Genomic DNA, 21,835 nt, shown 5'->3' on the forward strand with positions numbered 1-21,835 from the left:
TCTGACTCCTCTCGATGCGGAGGAGCAGTGGCTCTACTCTGAGCCCCTCCCGGATGACTGAGCTTCTCACCCTATCTTTAACTCTTTTAGGGCTAATTTTTTTTTGTTTCTTTCAGGGCTGAATATTTTTCCAAAAACTAACTTTTTTAAAAAAAAGAACACAAAACAATTGTTTAACATATCAAATCGACAAAAAATATTTATTTTTGACTAATATAACTGTTTTGCATTTTGTATGAGCCTGCATACTATATAATTTAACATATTATTATTTCACATACTGTACATGTTACAAAGCAAAGTCCTGCAAAGTATGATAACGCTCAAAGCAGCCAATTGCATGCATTGCCACGTTGCACTGCTTACAATACGTGTTGCACTGGTGCCTCTTTTTCAGTTGTCTGTTGCTGCACACAACACAGTCAGGCTTGTACTTTTTGTCCTCATATGTTGCAGGAAAGTGGCGCTCAGTCAGCTTGTCTGGCACTGCTCTTTGTGATGGCCTTCCTCGCTTTGCCAAAGGCACTCCCAACATAATCTGCCAGCAAGCTGTCAACCACCTTCTTGCGGAAATCTGCCGCAGTCATAGTGCTGTCACTGTTTGCCTGCTTGAATAATATATATCCATTTGTGAGTGCAATCTCACGCATGCGATGGTACACAGTGTGGTACCACTTGGTGGACTTATGGTCGTAAGCATATGACCCCAGCATCTGATCCAGTCGATCAACTCCAGCCATTTTACAATTGTACTCCTCAAGTGCAACGGGCTTGTCCAGCTTCCTACCTTCTGGGTTTCCCTTTGAACGAATTACTTTCTCACATAAATTGTTGGTGTGAACTGTAGTAAGACAAGTCTCCCGTTTGACATCATGCCATGCCAATGCCACCAAGTTATCCGCCCGCATGAAAACAGGATTGTCACCTCTTTTCATCTTCAGCCTGTCTGGCATGTGTCTCCTGTTCACCTTAACTGTGCCACAAGCTCCTATTCCCCTGCTGTGTATCTCCATGAACAATTCTGGTGATGTATAAAAATTGTCCATGTACACAACATGACCCAAATGTTCATAGCCCTGAAGCAGCTCCAGCACAACCTGACTTGTCAAGGGACAGTTCTCAGTTTGAAAGGAATGCTTTCCAGTATAAGTAATTACTTTCAGGCAGAAACCAGTGTTTGCTTCTGCCAGTACAAAATCCTTTATGCCATACTTTGTGGGCTTGTCTGGCATATATTGGCGGAAAAAAAGCCGTCCCTTATATTTTATCATTGATTCATCCACAGACAAATCATGGTCAGGCTGATAAAATTATTTTTATGTTGGCTCCACTATGTCAAGCAGGGGCTGAACTTTACACATGGGGTTATAGCCTGACTCTCCCCTTGGGATTTGCTTCTGGTTATCACAGAAGTGAATGAAGCTTTGCAGCAGCACGTACCTATCACACGGCATTACCTGTCCAAAGCTACCAGGTGACAAAGTACGTTTGGACCAATGCTCCCTGAAATTATATCGCCAGTCTAGTCCCATCTCTGTCTGCAATGCCACAAAGCCCTTCATCTCGTCTTTTGTTATGGGTTTCCACTTCAAAAAACGAGAATGCGGAGCAAGCGCATCCCGCGATTCAAAAAATTGCTCTGCATACCTGTTTGTCTTGTCTGATATCAGCTGAAAAACTGCCTCAGGAAAAAACAGGTTGAAATAGTCCAGCGGCTTGTAATCCTTTGTGTCCAGCAGCAAGCCGTGCCTTCTTGTGAAGTCCGGTAGCCATTTTGGCTTCCATGGATCAATTTTTGGGTATTCCTCCCACGCGAACCTTGCCGTAGGTGCATTGGCGGCACGAATGCGCTCTGCTGCCAGCCGAGCAGCTGGGGTGGCATCGGCTGGTCTCCGATCGGCTGATGCCGGCTCCTCAATCTGTTGTTCGATCTCCTGATCACTGTCACTGAAATCCGACTCTGAAAAATCAGAGTCCGACTCCGCGATAATGCGCAAAATGTCATCTGCCGAGTATTTTCTTTTCTGCACTCGCTTCGCTCCCTCGTGAGATGTTGATGCCATCTTGCCTTTGTTTGCATTTGTTTACATATCGCAACTCACGCACACGCAAGGATCAGTTGTTGAGTCAATGAGTCTAACATTCTTCCAAGCAGAGAGGGAATGCCTGTGACGTGACAGTGAGTTTTGTCGCCATTAACAGCTGATTGTCGCCCTCTATCCCTGGATGTCGACTTTTGTCGACATTCACCCTCAACCCCTCCTGTCGACATCTGCCCTAAAAGAGCTATGGGAGAGCCCAGACACCCTGTGGAGGAAACTCATTTCAGCCGCTTGTATTCGCGATCTCGTTCTTTCGGTCATTACCCATAGCTCATGACCATAGGTGAGGGTAGGAACATAGATCGACTGGTAAATTGAGAGCTTTGCCTTACGGCTCAGCTCCTTTTTCACCACGACAGACCGATGCAGAGGCCGCATCACTGCGGATGCCACACCGATCCGCCTGTCGATCTCACGCTCCATTCTTCCCTCACTCGTGAACAAGACACCGAGATACTTGAACTCCTCCACTTGAGGCAGGATCTCGCTCCCAATCCTGAGAGGGCACTCCACCCTTTTCCGGCTGAGGACCATGGTCTCGGATTTGGAGGTGCTGATTCCCATCCCAGCCGCTTCACACTCAGCTGCGAACCGATCCAGAGAGAGCTGAAGATCACGGCCTGGTGAAGCAAACAGGACAACATCATCTGCAAAAAACAGTGACCCAATCCTGAGTCCACCAAACCGGATCCCCTCAACACCCTGGCTGCGCCTGGAAATTCTGTCCATAAAAGTTATGAACAGAATTGGTGACAAAGGGCAACCCTGGCGGAGTCCAACTCTCACTGGAAACGGGTTTGACTTACTGCCGGCAATGTGGACCAAGCTCTGACACCGGTTGTGCAGGGACCGAACAGCCCTTATCAGGGGTTCCGGTACCCCTTACTCCTGGAGCACCCCCCACAGGATTCCCCGAGGGACACGGTCGAACACCTTTTCCAAGTCCACAAAACACATGTAGACTGGTTGGGCGAACTCCCATGCACCCTCCAGGACTCTGCTAAGGGTGTAGAGCTGGTCCACTGTTCCACGACCAGGACGAAAACCACACTGTTCCTCCTGAATCCGAGGTTCAACTATCCGACGGACCCTCCTCTCCAGAACCCCCGAATAGACTTTTCCAGGGAGGCTGAGGAGTGTGATCCCTCTGTAGCTGGAACACACCCTCCGGTCCCCCTTCTTAAAGAGGGGGACCACCACCCCGGTCTGTCAATCCAGAGGCACTGTCCCTGATGTCCATGTGATGTTGCAAAGATGTGTCAACCAAGGCAGCCCTACAACATCCAGAGCCTTGAGGAACTCCGGGTGTATCTCATCCACCCCCAGGGCCCTGCCACCAAGGAGTTTTTTATCCACCTCAATGTAACGTTTGAACTCTGTCATTGCCAACAAAGGGTATATAACAAAGTATTGAGATGAACTTTTGTTATTGACCAAATACTTATTTTCCACCATAATTTGCAAATAAATTCTTTAAAAATCAGACAATATGATTTTCTGGATTTTTTTTCTCATTTTGTCTCTCATAGTTGTGGTATACCTATGATTAAAATTACAGGCCTCTCTCATCTTTTTAAGTGGGAGAACTTGCACAATTGGTGGCTGTCTAAATACTGTTTTTGCCCCACTGTACTTGGATTTGTTGGATATTCCAAATTTACTTTGATAGTTTGCAGCATCGGTAGCAGGGTAATGTAGTGGTTAACATTTCTGCCTCAAATCTCAACAGATTTCAGTTTATGTTTGTGTCTGTACATCCCATGTCCATGTTGATTTCCTTCTTATACTCTGTTTTTCTTAACACTCCAAAGACATAAATGTTAGGCTAATTGCCGATTCAAAATTGGTCCCTGTACATCTGGGTTTTGGTGTATAGTGCTGCTGGGATTAGATTCTAATTTCTCAAAAACTTATTATGATATAAGCAAGTTCAGTAAGTGGATAGATGGAATATATATTATTCTTATATATTATTATTATTATCCAGTATTTTATTACATTGAGCTTGCTTCGCTGTATGATTTGTTTTTGATATTTTTGAAGCACAGATTGTAAACAAGTGTGCTACAGATTTTTCCAACTGTCCAAAATGATAGGTATTTTTGGTATCTGTGGTTTAAAGTGTTAAATTTGCAGTCTTTAACTTTCTTTTTCCTTTTCTTGCATTTCAGGTGTAACCCCCCGTTCTGGTTGGGCAATTGATCCGTTTGGACACAGTCCCACAATGGCTTATCTGCTTAAGAAGTCCAAGTTTACCAGCATGTTAATCCAGAGGGTCCATTATTCTGTGAAAAAGCATTTCTCTGCTACTCATAGCCTGGAGTTCATGTGGCGGCAGGCCTGGGGTATCTAGATCATTTTAGTTCTTAGCTTGTTTAAACTCGGACTACATTTTTGTGAAAGAACGTTTCACTGCATTCAAAATTTCAGATACCATGATTACCAGCCATTTTTTAAATTACTTTGCAAGCCTCTTGATCAAGTTATTAAATGTTAACACACTGTACGTGTAATGTCAGTTACAACACAATATCTTCAGAGCCAAGTTATTCATCTCTTTTAGCCTTATACCAGGGATTCTTAAACTTTATTTTTTCTTGACCCAATCATGCCCTTCCTATTTTCATTCCATGATGATTGTCAGATTGGTTTTGGGACAGGGGGAGTAGTTTGGAGGAAGATCCTTTGCTCTTGGATAATCGCTGCCATGGGAGGCCTTTGAGAATCACCACTGATTGTCATAGCGGAGCTTAATCAACCTGCGGCAACCCACTGCAACACATTTCTCTAACCAAACGCAATACATTCCCATTGATTCCCAATTGTTACTCGTGACAAAATGGCAGCTACCCATGACCCATAGTTTTTCTTTCTGACTATTGACATTTTGTAACATTTTCTGCAAATACAATATAGAAAAACCGGTTGCATTAAATAAATGTGATCTTTAAATATGATCATACTTTGGACATTGTTATCATGCGGAATGACTAAATTATACATTGTTATGTAACTTTTTACAAATATATTGCAACAGCAAGTGGATTTGCGCCTCTATTTTGCCAGAGATGGGTTAAAAGCATTAGTAGCAGCAACAGCCTGAAAGATGAATAGTAAAGTTTTACTACTTCCCCTAAAAACATCTTTATAATGACACAAAATAATCAGTAATATATTTACTTTTTTAATTTAAAAAAATACAGGTAGTAAGGTGGAACCCACTCAAAATAAACTACTAAAGTACATGCTTTTATATTTTACTATGTTAAAAATGTATCCAGCTTATAAAAAGCTATTCTAATTGTCTATAGTAAAATGTGCTTATCTTTCGGGAAAATGAAAATGTCAATTTGATTAGCTTTTGAGAAATTCATACTTACGTCATGCAGCAAATGGAAATATTTTAGTTTAATATTGTGTAGCATTTAATTTTGGGAGAGAACGTGGCTGAAATTTAATTACACAAGTATGAGAAATGTATTTTGAATGCTTTAATCTACTAAATAATAAAACGCTAATGTCCGTCTTTGTGTGTGTGTGTGTGTGTGTGTGTGTGGGTGTGTGTGTGTGTGTGTGTGTGTGTGTGTGTGTGTGTGTCAGTTCCCTTAGAACAATCTGGTCAGTTAGGCCTTGGTGACATGATTCAAAGATGAAGTGCAAGAGTGACACACATAAGATTTGACTTCAAACTTTGAAGTTCAAAGATCTGAAGCATAAATGTGGACAGGAGGTGAGCAAGGTGCCTGGAAACAATAGAGTGTGAGAAAAAGGCTTTATGGGAACGCACTTGACAGAGTCAGGACAAGTTAAGATACATGAGTATTCAGAGGAAACTTGCTGAAGATACACATGGGGCAATAGATATAAAATATGTTTTAAATTGATTTTTGATTTTTTTTTTTTTACCTCTCTTTGAAAGGTAACGTAACTAGTATAATATAAATGTCAACTTTTTAGTGTATATTGATAGTGAAGACTGAATTTTATGATTTATTTTTAGTTTTAGAATCTTTGTGGAAAACACTAAATGAATGCACTATGTGCTGACAAAAATCGCCACCTGTGCAGTTAAAAATGGGATGTTATTACAGGTGCTTTCAGGCAAAGCACGGTGTAATACAGTTAGTTTTGTGCAATGTACAGTTTTTATCTGAACTCTGATTGTCCAAAATACTGTAAAACCTCGATTATCTGTCAGTCACCATTAACTGTCAGGCCAATTTTTTAGTCTAATAGGTAGACAGAAAGGTCTGTAGTATGGGCCAAATGAGAAGCATGCTTCTGAAATGCCAATTTAGACTGATCCATGGAAATCTACTTTGTTACTATAAGCCAGATTTCATTAAATAGTTTGGAAGACTGTTAATTTTTGCTGACTGATTTTTATATTCTTTAGTAACCATTTGACTCATATTGCTTGAATTTGAACTCAGATTTCATTGTAGTAGTGCTTATTAGTTTATTGTTGCTTATAGTTTGACAATATTTTATATGAGGTGTACTATGGAATTGCTGTGGGTGCTGTGTTATGTCTCTGTGTTTGTGCATCTACTTGTTAATGTTGTGTACTCTTTTATTATATACAGTAATTACTTTTAATGGAGTCTTGTTTCCAGATATTGCAAGTCAGTAGGGGTGGGAGTTCTGAGTGATGGCCTTTCCAATAAAATAGAACCATGTCATTTTGAAAATAACTACAAAAAAGATGTAGTGGCCCCTGGGATTTGGCTGGTGTTTCGGAGTTCAGTACAACTTTCATTACTATACCCTTTCATTCCAGATCTATAGTGTTATTGGTTGGCAAACAGATGTAGTCTATGTAATATATGAGTTAAAAATTGTTATAAACAAGAATCATGTTAATATTTTAATATTTCTGCACACACTGACATCTTTTACAATTTGTCTTCAGCTCCTGACTCTAGTACAGATATATTCTGCCACATGATGCCATTTTACAGCTATGATATACCCCATACATGTGGACCAGATCCTAAGGTGTGTTGTCAGTTTGATTTTAAAAGGCTTCCTGGTGGTAGAGTAAACTGTCCTTGGAAGATCCCTCCACGAGCTGTTACAGATCTCAATGTTGCAGAGAGGTAAGGAATAATGCAATTTACCATGTTCTTAATATTCCGTACGGTAAGGAGACCAGGGTTTGTGTCCCGGGTCCTCACTGTGCGGAGTTTACTTGTTCTCCCTGTGTTTGCTTGGGTTCCTCTGGATGCCCCAACTTCCTTCCACAGTCAAAAGATATGCAGGTTAGGTGGATTGGTGGCCGTAAATTGGCCCCAGTGGGTGTGTTTTGTGTGTCAGTGTGTTCACTTGCAATTGGCTGGCACCCTGTTGAGTGGCTTGTTCCTGTCTTGTGCCCAATGCTTTTTGGGATAAACTCTGGCCCCCGCCACCCTGCTCAGGATTAAGTGAATTTTGGAAATGTTATAGTATGCTACAGTTAGGTCCATAAATATTTGGACAGAGACAACGTTTTTCTGATTTTGGTTCTGTACATTACCACAATGAATTTTAAATGAAACAACTCAGATGCAGTTGAAATGCAGACCTTCAGCTTTAATTCAGTGGAGTGAACAAAACGATTGCATAAAAATGTGAGGCAACTAAAGCATTTTTTAACACAATCCCTTCATTTCAGGGGCTCAAAAGTAATTGGACAATTGACTCAAAGGCTATTTCATGGGCAGGTGTGGGAAGTCTGTCGTTATGTCCTTATCAGTTAAGCAGATAAAAGGCCTGGAGTTGATTTGAGGAGTGGTGCTTGCATGTGGAAGATTTTGCTGTGAACAGACAACATGCGGTCAAAGGAGCTCTCCATGCAGGTGAAAGAAGCCATCCTTAAGCTGCGAAAACAGAAAAAACCCATCCGAGAAATTGCTACAATATTACGAGTGGCAATGTCTGCAGTTTGTTACATCCTGAGAAAAAAAGCAAGCACTGGTGAACTCAGCAACGCAAAAAGACCTGGACGTCCACGGAAGACAATAGCGGTGGATGATCATAGAATCATTTCCATGGTGAAGAGAAACCCCTTCACAACAGCCAACCAAGTGAACAACACTCTCCAGGAGGTAGGCGTATCGATATCCATGTCTACCATAAAGAGAAGACTGCATGAAAGTAAATACAGAGGGTGCACTGCAAGGTGCAAGCCACTCATAAGCCTCAAGAATAGAAAGGCTAGATTGGACTTTGCTAAAGAACATCTAAAAAAGCCAGCACAGTTTTGGAAAAACATTCTTTGGACAGATGAAACCAAGATCAACCTCTACCAGAATGATGGCAAGAAAAAAGTATGGAGAAGGCATGGAACAGCTCATTACCAAAGCACACCACATCATCTGTAAAACACTGTGGAGGCAGTGTGATGGCTTGGGCGTGCATGGCTGCCAGTGGCACTGGGACACTAGTGTTTATTGATGATGTGACACAGGACAGAAACAGCTGAATGAATTCTGAGGTGTTCAGAGACATACTGTCTGCTCAAATCCAGCTAAATGCAGTCAAAGTGATTGGGCGGCGTTTCATGATACAGATGGACAATGACCCAAAACATACAGCCAAAGCAACCCAGGAGTTTATTAAAGCAAAGAAGTGGAAAATTCTTGAATGGCCAAGTCAGTCACCTGATCTTAACCCAATTGAGCATGCATTTCACTTGTTGAAGACTAAACTTCAGACAGAAAGGCCCACAAACAAACAGCAACTGAAAGCCACTGCAGTAAAGGCCTGGCAGAGCATTAAAAAGGAGGAAGCCCAGCATCTGGTGATGTCCATGAGTTCAAGACTTCAGGCTGTCATTGCCAGCAAAGGGTTTTCAACCAAGTATTAGAAATGAACATTTTATTTCCAGTTATTTAATTTGTCCAATTACTTTTGAATGAAGGGATTGTGTTAAAAAATGCTTTAGTTGCCTCACATTTTTATGCAATCATTTTGTTCACCTCACTGAATTAAAGCTGAAAGTCTGCACTTCAACTGCATCTGAATTGTTTCATTTAAAATTCATTGTGGTAATGTACAGAACCAAAATTAGAAAAAGTTGTCTCTGTCCAAATATTTATGGACCTAACTGTATGTCCTTAATATGGGGAATGTGCAAAAACAGGTGAAATTCATGTCCCAGATAGAACTGGCCTCTTGGTTTTTTTCAAAGCTTTTTTAAGCAGGTATAATCTTTACAAAATTCTCCACTCTCCCCTGATAGTAAGGCATCCCTTAAGGACCTGAGGGTTAAGTAGCAGCAAGTAATTATTTCAACTTAGACCAATTTTACTGTTCCGTAGGCAAAGGGAAGTAAGAAATTTAGCAGCATTTGCCCAAATGATTGATTTATTTTTTCCTGAAAGTTACTATATTAAGATAATTTTCCCTTCGTTTCCCTCCATACCAGAGCAAACCTACTCCTTGATCAGTACAGGAAAAAATCGAAACTGTTCCGTAGTAAAGTTTTGCTGGTTCCACTAGGAGATGACTTTCGGTATGATAAAGCACAAGAGTGGGACCAGCAGTACCTGAATTATCAAAAGCTTTTTGACTACATGAATTCTCACCCTGAGATGCATGTGCAGGTAAGACGGGAACATCTTATAATGATCTTAACAGTAACTTTTCATGTTCACTGCTTGTCTTCATTACCTATTGAATGTTATTTTATAACATGTTAAGACAACTAAGACTTTTTGGACAAACTGCAGTATGCATTCAGCATGGGATTAATCCCATCTAGTATGCACTTACTTAGCAAATTATCAAGAACATCTGAACACCTGCTTATCCATGCAGTTATCTAATCAGCCAATCATGTGGCAGTGGCATAATGCATAAAATCATACAGACACTGGTCAGGAGCTTCAGTGAATGTTTACATCAGAAAACCAGGATGGCAAAAAATGTGGTCTCTCTGATTTAAACCATGACATGATTGTTGGTGCCAGACAGGCTGGTTTGACTTTTTCTTTAACTGCTGCTCTCCTGGGATAATCACACATTACAGTCTGAAGAGTTTAGTCAGAATGGTACGATAAACAAAAAACATCAGTAAGTGGCAATTCTGTGGATGGAAATACTTTGTTGATGAAAATGTGAGAGGAGAATGGCGAGACTGGTTTGAGCTGACAGTGTGGAATTAAGTTAATTATCAATTTTGCATTTGGTAATGCCGGTAATTAACTAATTAACCTGGTAAGGCTCCCATTTTATTTTCCATACCTTTCTCTGTAGGCGAGGTCTCCAGCTGTAAGCCTTGTAGTAGAAGCACACTTGTTTTAAGAAACAGAATAATGCAATGTGTTGATAAACAGAAGGATTATAGAAATTTGATAACTGCATATACTATATATTGACATAGAAGGCAGGACACAAGACAGATGAAACAAACATAACAAAGAAAAGAGTTTAAGGGTGATGCCCAATGGTGTGTGGAGTTATTTGTTGTTGTTGCTGCTGCTTGTGGTTCATGCCAACAAATCTAGTACAATCTTTGGCTTTTCTTATATGGTCCTTTGTCAGTAGTATACTATGATGCTGCATTTCTGAAGTTGTTGATTATCCTCTTTTCTGTGTCCTCTGCAACCTTTTAGGGAACAGCATTACTCTTTGAGGCACAAGAGTGTAGGCGGTTCTTGGAAGTAATGGCTGCTTCTTAGTCTTGTCAAAGTGCATTCAGTCACTGGCAGAATGGCTTGTCAGCATTTAGATTATGGAGAAAGTGCATTGTCTGCTTTTCTTTGGCTCCTCAGAAATAAAACAGATTAACAGCTTTTAGGTTACAGAGAGGAAGAAGAAATGAATGAAACTTCATTTTGAAGGAAGGTGTAATCTCGGGTTATAAGATCAAAGTCCACTTCAAGTTGCAAAACCAGTGCCTTCTTATAAGAGCACTATTTGGTCTATTACATTCAGGCCGGTTTTGACTGCGGTCACAAGCCTAAGATGAATGTCTATTTGGGTGTCTTTTTTGTCTGAACGAGCCTCTGTCAGCTCAAAGTCCGATTTATACCTTTGTTATCAGATAAAGTACAGGGCTGATATTGATATGAGCTGAAATGTACTCATTCACTCAAAAATGCAGGTGGAGGTTAACTAGATTTCTGTATCCCTGTTAAACCTGCTGTCTTAACAGATCGTGTATGCCACTACAAACCTAGCAAAATGGCAATGCAACACTTTGTCCTACAACAGAGTGGTTACAGCAACCTAGATAACCACTCTTTACAACTGTGGTGAGCAGAAAAGCATCTTAAAATGACAAAAAGTCCAATCTTGAGGCAGAAGGGCTACAACAGTTAGAAGACCATGTCAGGTTCCACTCCTGTCAGTGAAGAACAGAAAACCCAGGCTACAGTGGGCACAGGCTCCCCAAAACCAGACAGCTGAAGACTAGAAAAATGTAGCATGGTTTCATGAATTTTAGTTTATCCTGAGGCTCACAGATGACATATGGTGCCATCAGCATGAATCCATGTACCCAGTTTGCCATGTATCAACAGTCCAGGTTGGGTAATGATATGAGAATGTTTTCTTGGTACACTTTGGGCCCATTAATAATAATCAGTCATCCCTAGTAGCCACTTATATCCTTTCATGGGCACAATTTACCCATCTTCTGATGGCTACTTCCAGCTTGATCGTGCACTATGTCACACAGCAGAAGCCATCTCAAATTGGTTTCATGAACATGACAGTGAATTCAGTGGGCTTCCCAGTCACTGTATCTGAATCCAATATAACACCTTTGGGAATTCATAGAATAAATGATTTACAGCATGAATGTGCAGCTAACAGATGTATAGAAATTGTGTGATGCAGTCATGTCTGCATGGATCAGAATATCAAAGGAATGTTTCCAACATGTTCTGAGAAAAAATAATCCCTTATCATCAATGAATTATCTTTAACCAAGAATCAAACTTTTTGACAAAGGTTGGGTTTCTCACATTTTTTTCAGTATGATATTAAAGTACAATAATTCACCAAAAGTTGATTTTTATAACCTTTTTTTATTATCTTTATCATGGAGCCAATAATTCTGTACGGAGCAATATATGTAAAAAACATACAGCATATGGTAAAATAACTGTCTTTAACTGTGTCATGGCTAACTTCATCCTAAGTCTCACCTGCATACCAGTGTGCATCAGAAGCGGACACACAGAGAAAAAGGGTGTAATTTTTTAAACCTTTAGAACCTGTCCAGTGTTTGCTTAAATGTGGCATAATAATTATGAAATTACTTAATTATGAAAGCCGTACTGATTCCACAGCTCTTAACAGAGAAATAGAAATAAAAAAGAAATAATCCACACAAAGTAGTACGGATAATTGGCTTTATCATTAATGGAATGAAAGATACTGCTTATATCTGTGAAAATCAATACCTTTTGTATGTATTTAACTAGACCAAAAGATAACACATGGTGTAAACATGACTTTCACTAAACATAATACTGAAGAGTTTAGTTAATAAAATTAATGCTAGTGTTTTTTGGTAAACAGCAGCCAGTTAATAACAACACTGAGTTCAATAGTTATGCGCTCTCTTTAAATAATCAGCCTCTTTAGTTGTGTTTCAGTGTTCAAAATGCTGCTTTATTATTAATCTTACTGAAAACTGTTGTGTGGCTGTTTTAGACAACACCTTTTTTTTTTTTTGGATTTTATTAATTTTAAATAACATTCCATACAAATAAATCAAGTTTTACAAAAATAGGTTCAAAACAAATCAACCCCCACCCCTTTGAGAAAGAGAGTAAACCTTTAAGCTAGTAAAAATAAGTATATAGATAGATTAATAAATGAGTAAAGATAAATGGAGTAAAAGAGGGGAGAAAACCTGCCTCCTCAATTTAAATGCTTATTCTAAAATGTTATTGATTAGATCCTGCCAGGTTTTTGAAAAAGTTTTGTACAGATCCTCTAAGTGCAAATTTGATTTTTTCCAGTTTCAAATAGTATATAACATCAGTTACCCACTGACTTAGAAGAGGAGAGTTAGGATTCTTCCAGTTGAGCAGGGTAAGTCTACGTGCCAATAGTGAAGTAAAGGCGATTACAGTTTGTTTGTCCTTCTCCACTTTAAGCCAGTCTGGAAGTCCACCAAACACAACTGTTAGTGGATTAGGAGGGATTGTGACACCAAGGCTGTGTGAAAGGCATTTAAAGATTTTGGTCCAAAATGATGTTAGTTTGGTGCAGGCCCAAAACATGTGGCCTAGTGAGGCTGTACTTGATTGCAGTGTTCACAGGTTGGATCTTGCCCTGGAAACATTTTGGACAATTTTAAACGAAACAGATGCGCTCGATATATAATTTTGAGTTGAATAATTCTATGCTTTGCGCATATGGAGCTAGTGTGAATTCTGTGCATTGCTACCTTCCACTCCTTTCCTGAGATGTTGAGTGAGAGATCTTTTTCCCACAGAGATCTTTTTCCCACTGTACTCTTGGATCTTTGAAAGGGAGGGACTGTAATATGGTTTTATATATTACGGAAATACTATCTGAGTCCTCAAGACTGATCGATATTTTTTCTGGCTTAGAGGTATGTGGGAGATGATGAAAATTGGGCAGCTTCTGTTTAACAAAGTTTCTAATTTGAAGGTAGTAAAAGAAATATGTTGCTGGAAAGTTAAATTGTTCTTAGGATGCAAAGACATTGTCTATGCACAGATCTCTTAAGTTATTTAATCCCAAATGTTTTCCAGACATTAAAAACTGTGTACGTTTGAGAGGGTGGAAAAAAGGTGGTTCTTATGCAGAGGTGCCACAGATAAAATGCTTCTTTGTCTTAAAATACTTCCTATATTGGTTCCATATTCTGAGTAAGTGAAGCACAATTGGGTTGTTAGTATATTAGCGATAACTTGTATTTATTGGGGTACAAAGCAAGGAATATAAAGAAGTATTGCAGGGTTAGTCAAGACATTTCTTAAGAACCCCAGTTCCAGTATGTGGTTGTAAAGAATTGGGGGCTCTCCTGGGAAAACTGGGAGAAAGTCAGAAACCAGCCATGGTTGGAACAACAGTCAGTTTGTTTAAAAGGACACACACATCCACACTAAGCGATTGTGTATTGAAGTAAAACATGTTGGTTCAACTCAGATAAAGAAGCCTGTCATTCACTGTCCTGTATTTATGTAAATGCTGCACCATGATCCTGTGGTGTGGTATTTCATGCCACAGTATGCTGTAATACTGTACAGATGGTATGACTTCACTTGAAAAGTTAGAAACCAATGGTGTTATATCCCCCTGTAATCTGTATGGTTTGAGTGCAGTATTTAAAAAAATAATTTTGCTTATCAGCAACATTGTGTATGTAGTTTTTCTTCTTTGTTTTCTTTTGAGTAATCTTGACTGGAATTGCAGTGTTAATAATCAATAAATGATGTTATACAGTGCATTTGACTATAAGCACCAGCCAGTGCTCTATTTTTTTTAAATAAATCTGCTACCAGGCATGTTCAGTATTATTAAACAAAAACGAAAAATCATCACTATTGTGAAAGGCAAAACTACCAGTATAGATTGTAAAAGGCTCCAATTTAGTAGTTAAATGCTATTTAGCTGCTAATGACAGTGATAGATTTTCAGTGTTAATAGGTATAATATAAAATATATACCTATCATTATGTTACTAATACATGGTAATCCTTTTTGTTTGCAAATATCTTATGAAGAATTTACAGGTTTGAATTTCTATTATTGAAATCTTGCAGTACTGTATGTACCTTTTATACCTATTTGCAAGAGCATGATGATTACGATTTCTTGTCAAATTCTTCTTTTTTTAATCTCTTGTTCAAGCTAAACTTAGCAGTCTTGTTTTTGTTAAGGTGTCGTCACAGTTTAATTTTAAGTACCCTGCAATTGACATTTAGTTTTCAGGATTATTTTTAGGTGTATGTTTGTTGGTGTCCTGTTTTATTCTAGTGACTTTTATGTTCTTTTTCAGGCCCAGTTTGGAACACTTTCAGATTATTTTGATGCTGTATACAAACAGAATGGTGTGGCACAAGGTTCAAAGCCTCCTAACTACCCCACATTGAGTGGAGACTTCTTTGTATATGCAGATCGAGAGGACCATTATTGGAGTGGATACTATACCTCTCGACCTTTCTACAAGAACCTGGATCGCATCCTGGAGTCAAACCTTAGGCAAGACCCACCTCATGTTTCAGAACTATCTGTTCTGTTTGTTTAAACATCTGTTATTCCTCTTGCATTCCACACGTGCCGATTAAGGTGGTAACAATACATTATCTCAGCACGAGTGATTATGGGTGTGTACGTGAGTGTGCCCTGTGATGCCCTGACCTCCTTCTAGGGTGTGTCCCTGCCTTGTTCTCAATAATACCAAGATGGCCTTTGTCTCACTATAACCATAAATTTAATTAAACAGAGTCTCTTGTGCATGAGCACACCATGTGATGCACTGGTGCACTTCCAGGGTTGATTCCTGCCTTTTACATAGTGGGGTCAGGTTAGGTAGTGGTGGCTGAGAAATATTTTTAATCACATTTAATCTTTATTCCTACAATATTGTGGGAATGACATTGTTCCTGTTTACCTAGAACATGGCCCTTAAAGGAATTGTTATTAATATTTTAGATCATACGAATGGATTGTGAATTTCCCATTGGGATTAATAAAGTATCTATCTATCTATCTATCTATCTGGATATTGGATATATGGATTTTACAACACAAGTTACATGAACATTTATTTTCTTTTTTCGATGGGCATTTTTCATATTATTTGCTGTTGTCCAGACTTGGTCACTGCAGAGCCCCATTGAGTTTGAATATTCAATTTGTAATTTCTACACAAAAAAAACTACTACACCTCACACAATGTCAGTACCATTTTTCCGTGGAGTATTCCTTTAAACTGATTTCAAAATATAGCCAAGACATTACTAATATTTCAATTGGTTATTACTGCTTGAAATTATTGATTTATGATTTATTATTCACATATGACTGCAGAGCTCAGTTTTCAGCAGATAATTGTTTTTGAGAAAACAGACAATTTATAATAAAAAGTAATGCATTTCAACACAATATGAAACATTCTGACAGTTTTTCTGGAGTTCTGTATACTCCTTTTCTAAAGTATAGAACAACCTAAAAATAATTAACAAAAGTTTTCTAATGAATCTTAGCCATTCTAATCCTACCCAAGACAAATATACTGCTTAGAAAAATTAGAGGAACAGTTAATCATCACAGTCTAACACCTAACATCTATTCAGTTAGGAAGCATAAGTAATTGTGAATCAGCTTCATCTGCTGTGGTGCACATGAAAGTGGCAACAGTAAGATAACACCCAAAAAGGGAATGGTTTTACAGGTGGTGGCCACAGACAATTGCTATCTCCTTAGATAGATAGATAGATAGATAGACCCTTCCTGACTGATTCTTCTCTAGTTTTCCTAATGTCTTTGTCACTACTGGTAGCATGAGGTGGTACCTGCAGCCGATTTAGGTTGCACAGGTAGTCCAGCTCCTCCAGGATAGCACGTCCATACAAGCCATCATAAGAAGGTTTGCTTTGTCTCTCAGTACAGTCTCAAGAGCATGGAGGAGATAGAAGGAGATTGGCCTTTACACGAGGAGAGCCTGGGGATGTGCGGGCCCATCATTGGCATCTGTGTGTTCATCATCCAGGAACTGCCTACACAATCTGGCCAGGCATTGTCCTCTACCAGGAGGATCCCACTTTTCTAGGTGTTCTAATTGTTTAATTAATCCATTATTTACTAATTAGTGGATCTGATGCTAAAGTAGTTGCAGTCTTTGCTTATTCAGTGTTGTTTGCCAGCATGTCGGCTCGGCTCATTTTTAATTCTCATTAATAAGATACAACAAAGGGGGAAAACTACACAGAGAAAGGGCAAAATATGATGGAAATCAACAAATGAGAATTAAGCATTTAAATATAAAGCAAAAGCAGAAATATTTCTAAATGTCTTATAAATGTAAAAATCATGTTGCTGTGCTTTTCTGAATGTAGGATAAAAGAAAAGTAATACCAGCTAATCAAATTAGATCAGTGCTATCAGGTGTTGTCACTGATTAGGAATCTGGTTGGAACAAAAACCTGCAGCCACAGGGGGTTCCAAGGACCGAGTTTGAGAAACACTGCATTACAGGAACTCGGGCCCTTAGGCCACCGTCATGGAGTCTGTTTCTGACAGTTTGAACCGAAACATGAGGTTATTTTGTAGGGCACTGGCAGTGCTCTTGCTGTTCCTCCTCAAACAAAGGAGCAGGTATAGTTCCTGCTGCTGGGTTGATACCCTTCTCCAGTCCTGTCTGATTCACCTTGTGTAACAGCCCATCTCCTGGTATCTTCTCCATGCTCTTGAGACTGTGCTGAAGCTTAATCCCTGAAGATTAATTGACTTGGTGTTAGACTGTGACGATTAAGTGTTCCCTTAATTTTTTGAGCAGTGTATATTCATACTTAAAAGATTCTCTATAAATGTCAAAGTAAACCATCTTGCATATGATCATTCCAAATGGTTGAATCTCTTTGGCTGGTTCCTGAGACAATGCTTATCTTTCCTGTGTGGGTTAATTTCTAATTTTAAGATATGTCCTCCAATGCAACTAACTTCTACTGTCTTGACTAGCAAAGAAGTCAATTTCCTAAAAGTTGCTTGACTTAATTGTGTTCTTCCATACCACCAAGGAGCAGACCCTCCTCTCCAAAAGGTAGATCTGCTTTTAAAATCCTTCACTCCCCAGTATCATACAAGAGAAGAAAACAGAAACTAAACTTAGGTTAGTCTGACATCAGCTGTTGCATATTGAGGACATTTTGCAGTTTTTAAGAGTGAAACAAAGTTAAACTCACTGGATGCAAAGGCATTTCTACATTTTGTTCTCTGTGCATATCATAAGCTTATATACATAAAGTTATGTTAGTAGGCCCACAAGTTAACAGTGATGGTAACTACTAGTGCAATTCTTCATGTATACTTTTTAGGGATATGTTGGTAGGCCATTTGTCTTTTGAATAACTAACAAAACTTACTCATCAGTTTATGTGTTGCTCAAGGTTAGGGGGTTGTGGTTTGTTTGTGGTGTAGGTTATGGTATACTTGGTAATATTTAGTTTTCCAGACACCTTTTATACTTTTGTTTGAAACTGAGGTGAGTCCAAACTGCAGAAGTTAAATTTGGCTTCAAAATAATATTCATCTTAAGTGTCACTCCTTTATAGTGTTATCTAAGGTCACTAGCAGGCACTGTAACTGTGGCTAAGGGCAGAAAGTGTCCAGTCATCACATGTTATCCAGTGAAATAGATTTTGCCACTTTAGCCCATCAAGGGAGCATTGGTGGTTCCTATGGGTTTTTAATGCTGTAGTATTGGTGTGTTCTTTACACCCCTGTTCATTTTTCAATTTAACTTTTCAAATGCTTCTGCGTGATTAAGTTCCACTGTTTCTGGGTGCACCAATTCATTGTTGAAATGTTGCCATCCAACGTTTTAAAAAAATAAAAAATCACAACTGTTTGTCAGATTTTACATGAATGTGTAAACACAGTGTAGTGGGTGACACATGTACTATTGGCCTTTTGCTAGTTTGTCTGTCCTTAATGTATACCAAAAAATGGGTTGCTATGGGTTTGCCCCATAATGGAGGTCTGTGCCTTTAAGGAGGAGATATAGCTCGAATGGGGATTGATTGGCGAAAAGAAGGAGGAGAGAGAACGACATCGGACTATGAAGCAAGGAGCTACAACATGTTAGCACAGATAATCTGCAGCAAGAGCCACCTGCTGGAATATGGTTTTTTGTCGTCATTGTTATCATTATCTGTGTTGGCTGGCTGTGTACTCTGTAGGGCTTCCGGCTTTGCAAATGGGTTATTAATGGAGATTGCATTTCACACCCTGATTTGCTAATTTCTGACTCATGTTAGTGATATATTTGCTGTTTTGGGGGTTATGTCAAAAAGTTTGTTGTATTTTTTGTAAATATGTAAACACACTATTTTTCATTTCCTTTCTGCTTTTCATTGAGTGCTGGGCTGAAATTTGTGGTGAGTGGGTTAAATAGGAGAAATGTTGGTCACAGAACCTTGAAAGGTTTCTGTTAAGAATATTAAGTATTACTGGTTTTATAATAAAGTGTTCTGGTCATGTGGCTTAGTTGGTCTCCCAGGGTAGCGGTACAACTGTGAGGCAGGAAGCCATCTAGTAGCACATATTTTTCCTTAATTAAAATATTAAATAACAGGATTTGATCAAGACTGAAGAAGAATTGCAACACATTTACAATGTCATCTAAGAGAGAACTGGACCCAAAGAGAATTTTATAAAGTCATCATTGTTAGGAACAAAAATGAAATTCTTAGTCCAGGGTAAAGTGTGTCTGTGCCAAGACACTATCAGCCTTTCCAGAATAAAAATTTCTCAAGTAGTCACCAATCACATACCATTGCAAGTTTGGTCTTGCTAAGTTAATAAGATATAACAAACCCAATTTTTAAAAGTGAGTTGACTTCTTTTATACTATTGTTGCAAATACTGTATTTCTTCATTAGACCCTGAAGTAAACTAATTCATTATTGTTCGTAAACAACAAGATAAGATGACTAGAATTTCTGATCATGTTATGTTTTACTTATTTCATGCAGTATAAATCATGTTGCCAGTAGTAAAACTAAGTTTGGAAAGTACAACTGTCATTTATATTTAACTTTCAACAACAACAACAACATTTATTTATATAGCACATTTTCATACAAACAATGTAGCTGAAAGTGCTTTACATGATGAAGAAAGAGAAAAAAGACAAAATAAATAATTAAAATTAAGGAACACTAATTAACATAGAATAAAAGTAAGGTACGATGATCTTACTTTTCTTTGAATCTTTTAATAGGGGAGCAGAGATTTTGTTCAGTCTGTCTGTGGCTCATGCTCGTCACTTGGGAATGGAGAAACGCTATGCAATGTCAGATTACTCTTATCTTACGGAAGCAAGACGCAATGTTGGTCTCTTCCAGCATCACGACGCAATCGCAGGCACAGCTAAAGAAGCAGTTGCTGTTGACTACGGGGTCAGGTAAGAGATAATGTGAGGGATGTCAGTTAGCCAAACCATATAAAATGCATACAATTTGTGTGTAGTCTAAAATTTAATGATACTTGTGTTCACAGATTTAAATATGCACTTTTATTTTGGCCATGTTATTTATAGAAGGAAATATGCCTATTAGATATTTTTATACAGCAAGAGAGTTTATTGGTCTTAGTGAAAAGATGAATTTGTAAGAGGGATAAAATATATATTCCAGTATTAATTTTAGATTACTACTGCAATGGTAAAGATTGGCTACTTTTCTGCCTCTGTTCTTATTCCTGTCCTGGTCTGTCCTTTTTAACTATGTTATTGTTTTCTCGTTTCCCTCTTCCACTCATATCGTACATCTCTCTTTCTCCTCTGGCCCATCTCTGTTACATCCCTCTCATCTGTTAACCGCCCCAGGTTGTTGCACTCCCTTGCAGGTGTAAAAAGAGTAATGATTAATGCTGCTCATTTCCTTGTGCTGAGAAATAAGGATATTTACCGATACTACCAGACAGAGCCCTTTCTTGAACCAGTGAGTCGGCATTTTTAACATTTACTTTTTATGGTACTTTATAATTTTGAAGTTCTGATGTTTAATCTTAATTTTTTTTAATGTTCCATTTTAATTTTTTTGAATGTTCCATTTTGCTTCCCAGGATGAAAGACGTGCAACACATGATTCTTTGCCTGAAAGAACATTGATTGAGCTTGACTCCACTCCAAGGTAATTGGGAATGACAGACATTAGAAAAAAATAATACATTTTATTTATATAGCGCCTTTACCATGCTCAGAATGATTTGAAGCTGCTGTCAGTGATTCAAGGTTAGTTTTTTTTAAAAGAAAAGATATGCTCTGTTAACTAAGTATCTGTCGTGAACTAGGAGTCCCAAAGCACATACATTGCAATAAGTTCCAAAAGCACTTCCAAGTGGGGGTGGGGGGGGGGGATTACATCACACCCTGTCTAGTTAAAAAGGCAAGATTATTTTCACAAAATACTCTACAATACCAAGCTCCATGGAGCATAAGAAGAAAAGGTATTGGTGAAAAACACTAAGGCAGTCCAATGCAATCAAGTCCCCAAACGGTAATCCAGAAAACAGTCAAATGTAAACCATGAAGATCAAAGTTCTAATGGCACAAGCACAGCAGAAAATTCAATTAAACTTAACCTCTCCTAGGCACGTTTTGAAATTAACTGCTGGGATCTGTGGACCATCTGGATTTATAGAGCAGAGGGCAGTTCCTGCAGATGATTGCCAGGTAGCCCTGCCTCTTTGGGGACCACCCACAAAAACACACAGAACATAGCAAAGGCAACTGATATACTTAAAGAAACCTAAAAATAAAGAATGATGCACATAATTAACATAAATAAAAGAATCAAAAATGTTGGGTGGTTGTTGTGGATGGCAAAGTAAAGGAACTGTTGAAACCTTGTGTGTGTTCCCCAGGTCCTAAAATAAAAGGGAAAATTTAGGTAGAGGTGGTGTAATGTGGAAGTCCAAAGTGAAAGAAATGTGTATTTGAAAAAATGAAAAGTATGGGAAATAGAAAAAGAAACCAATGCAGGAATGTGATGCAACATTAAACCCAAAGCCTGAAGAAGTGAATGTTATAATGG

At 38.7% G+C, this 21,835-nt stretch overlaps 1 protein-coding gene across 1 annotated transcript in view; it reads left to right on the forward strand.

Annotated features, from left to right (window-relative positions):
• man2a2 (mannosidase, alpha, class 2A, member 2) overlaps window positions 1-21,835 on the forward strand; it is a 77,231-nt gene that overhangs the window by 28,401 nt on the left and 26,995 nt on the right. The window contains exons 7-13 of the mRNA XM_051920854.1: window positions 4,274-4,447; window positions 7,015-7,201; window positions 9,511-9,688; window positions 15,073-15,275; window positions 20,020-20,202; window positions 20,626-20,740; window positions 20,865-20,932. Of these exons, the coding sequence (XP_051776814.1) occupies window positions 4,274-4,447; window positions 7,015-7,201; window positions 9,511-9,688; window positions 15,073-15,275; window positions 20,020-20,202; window positions 20,626-20,740; window positions 20,865-20,932 (1,108 nt within the window). The remainder of the gene's footprint in view (window positions 1-4,273; window positions 4,448-7,014; window positions 7,202-9,510; window positions 9,689-15,072; window positions 15,276-20,019; window positions 20,203-20,625; window positions 20,741-20,864; window positions 20,933-21,835) is intronic.

Source organism: Erpetoichthys calabaricus, chromosome 17 (genome assembly GCF_900747795.2).
Source record: "Erpetoichthys calabaricus chromosome 17, fErpCal1.3, whole genome shotgun sequence".
NCBI classification, from domain to species: domain Eukaryota; kingdom Metazoa; phylum Chordata; class Cladistia; order Polypteriformes; family Polypteridae; genus Erpetoichthys; species Erpetoichthys calabaricus.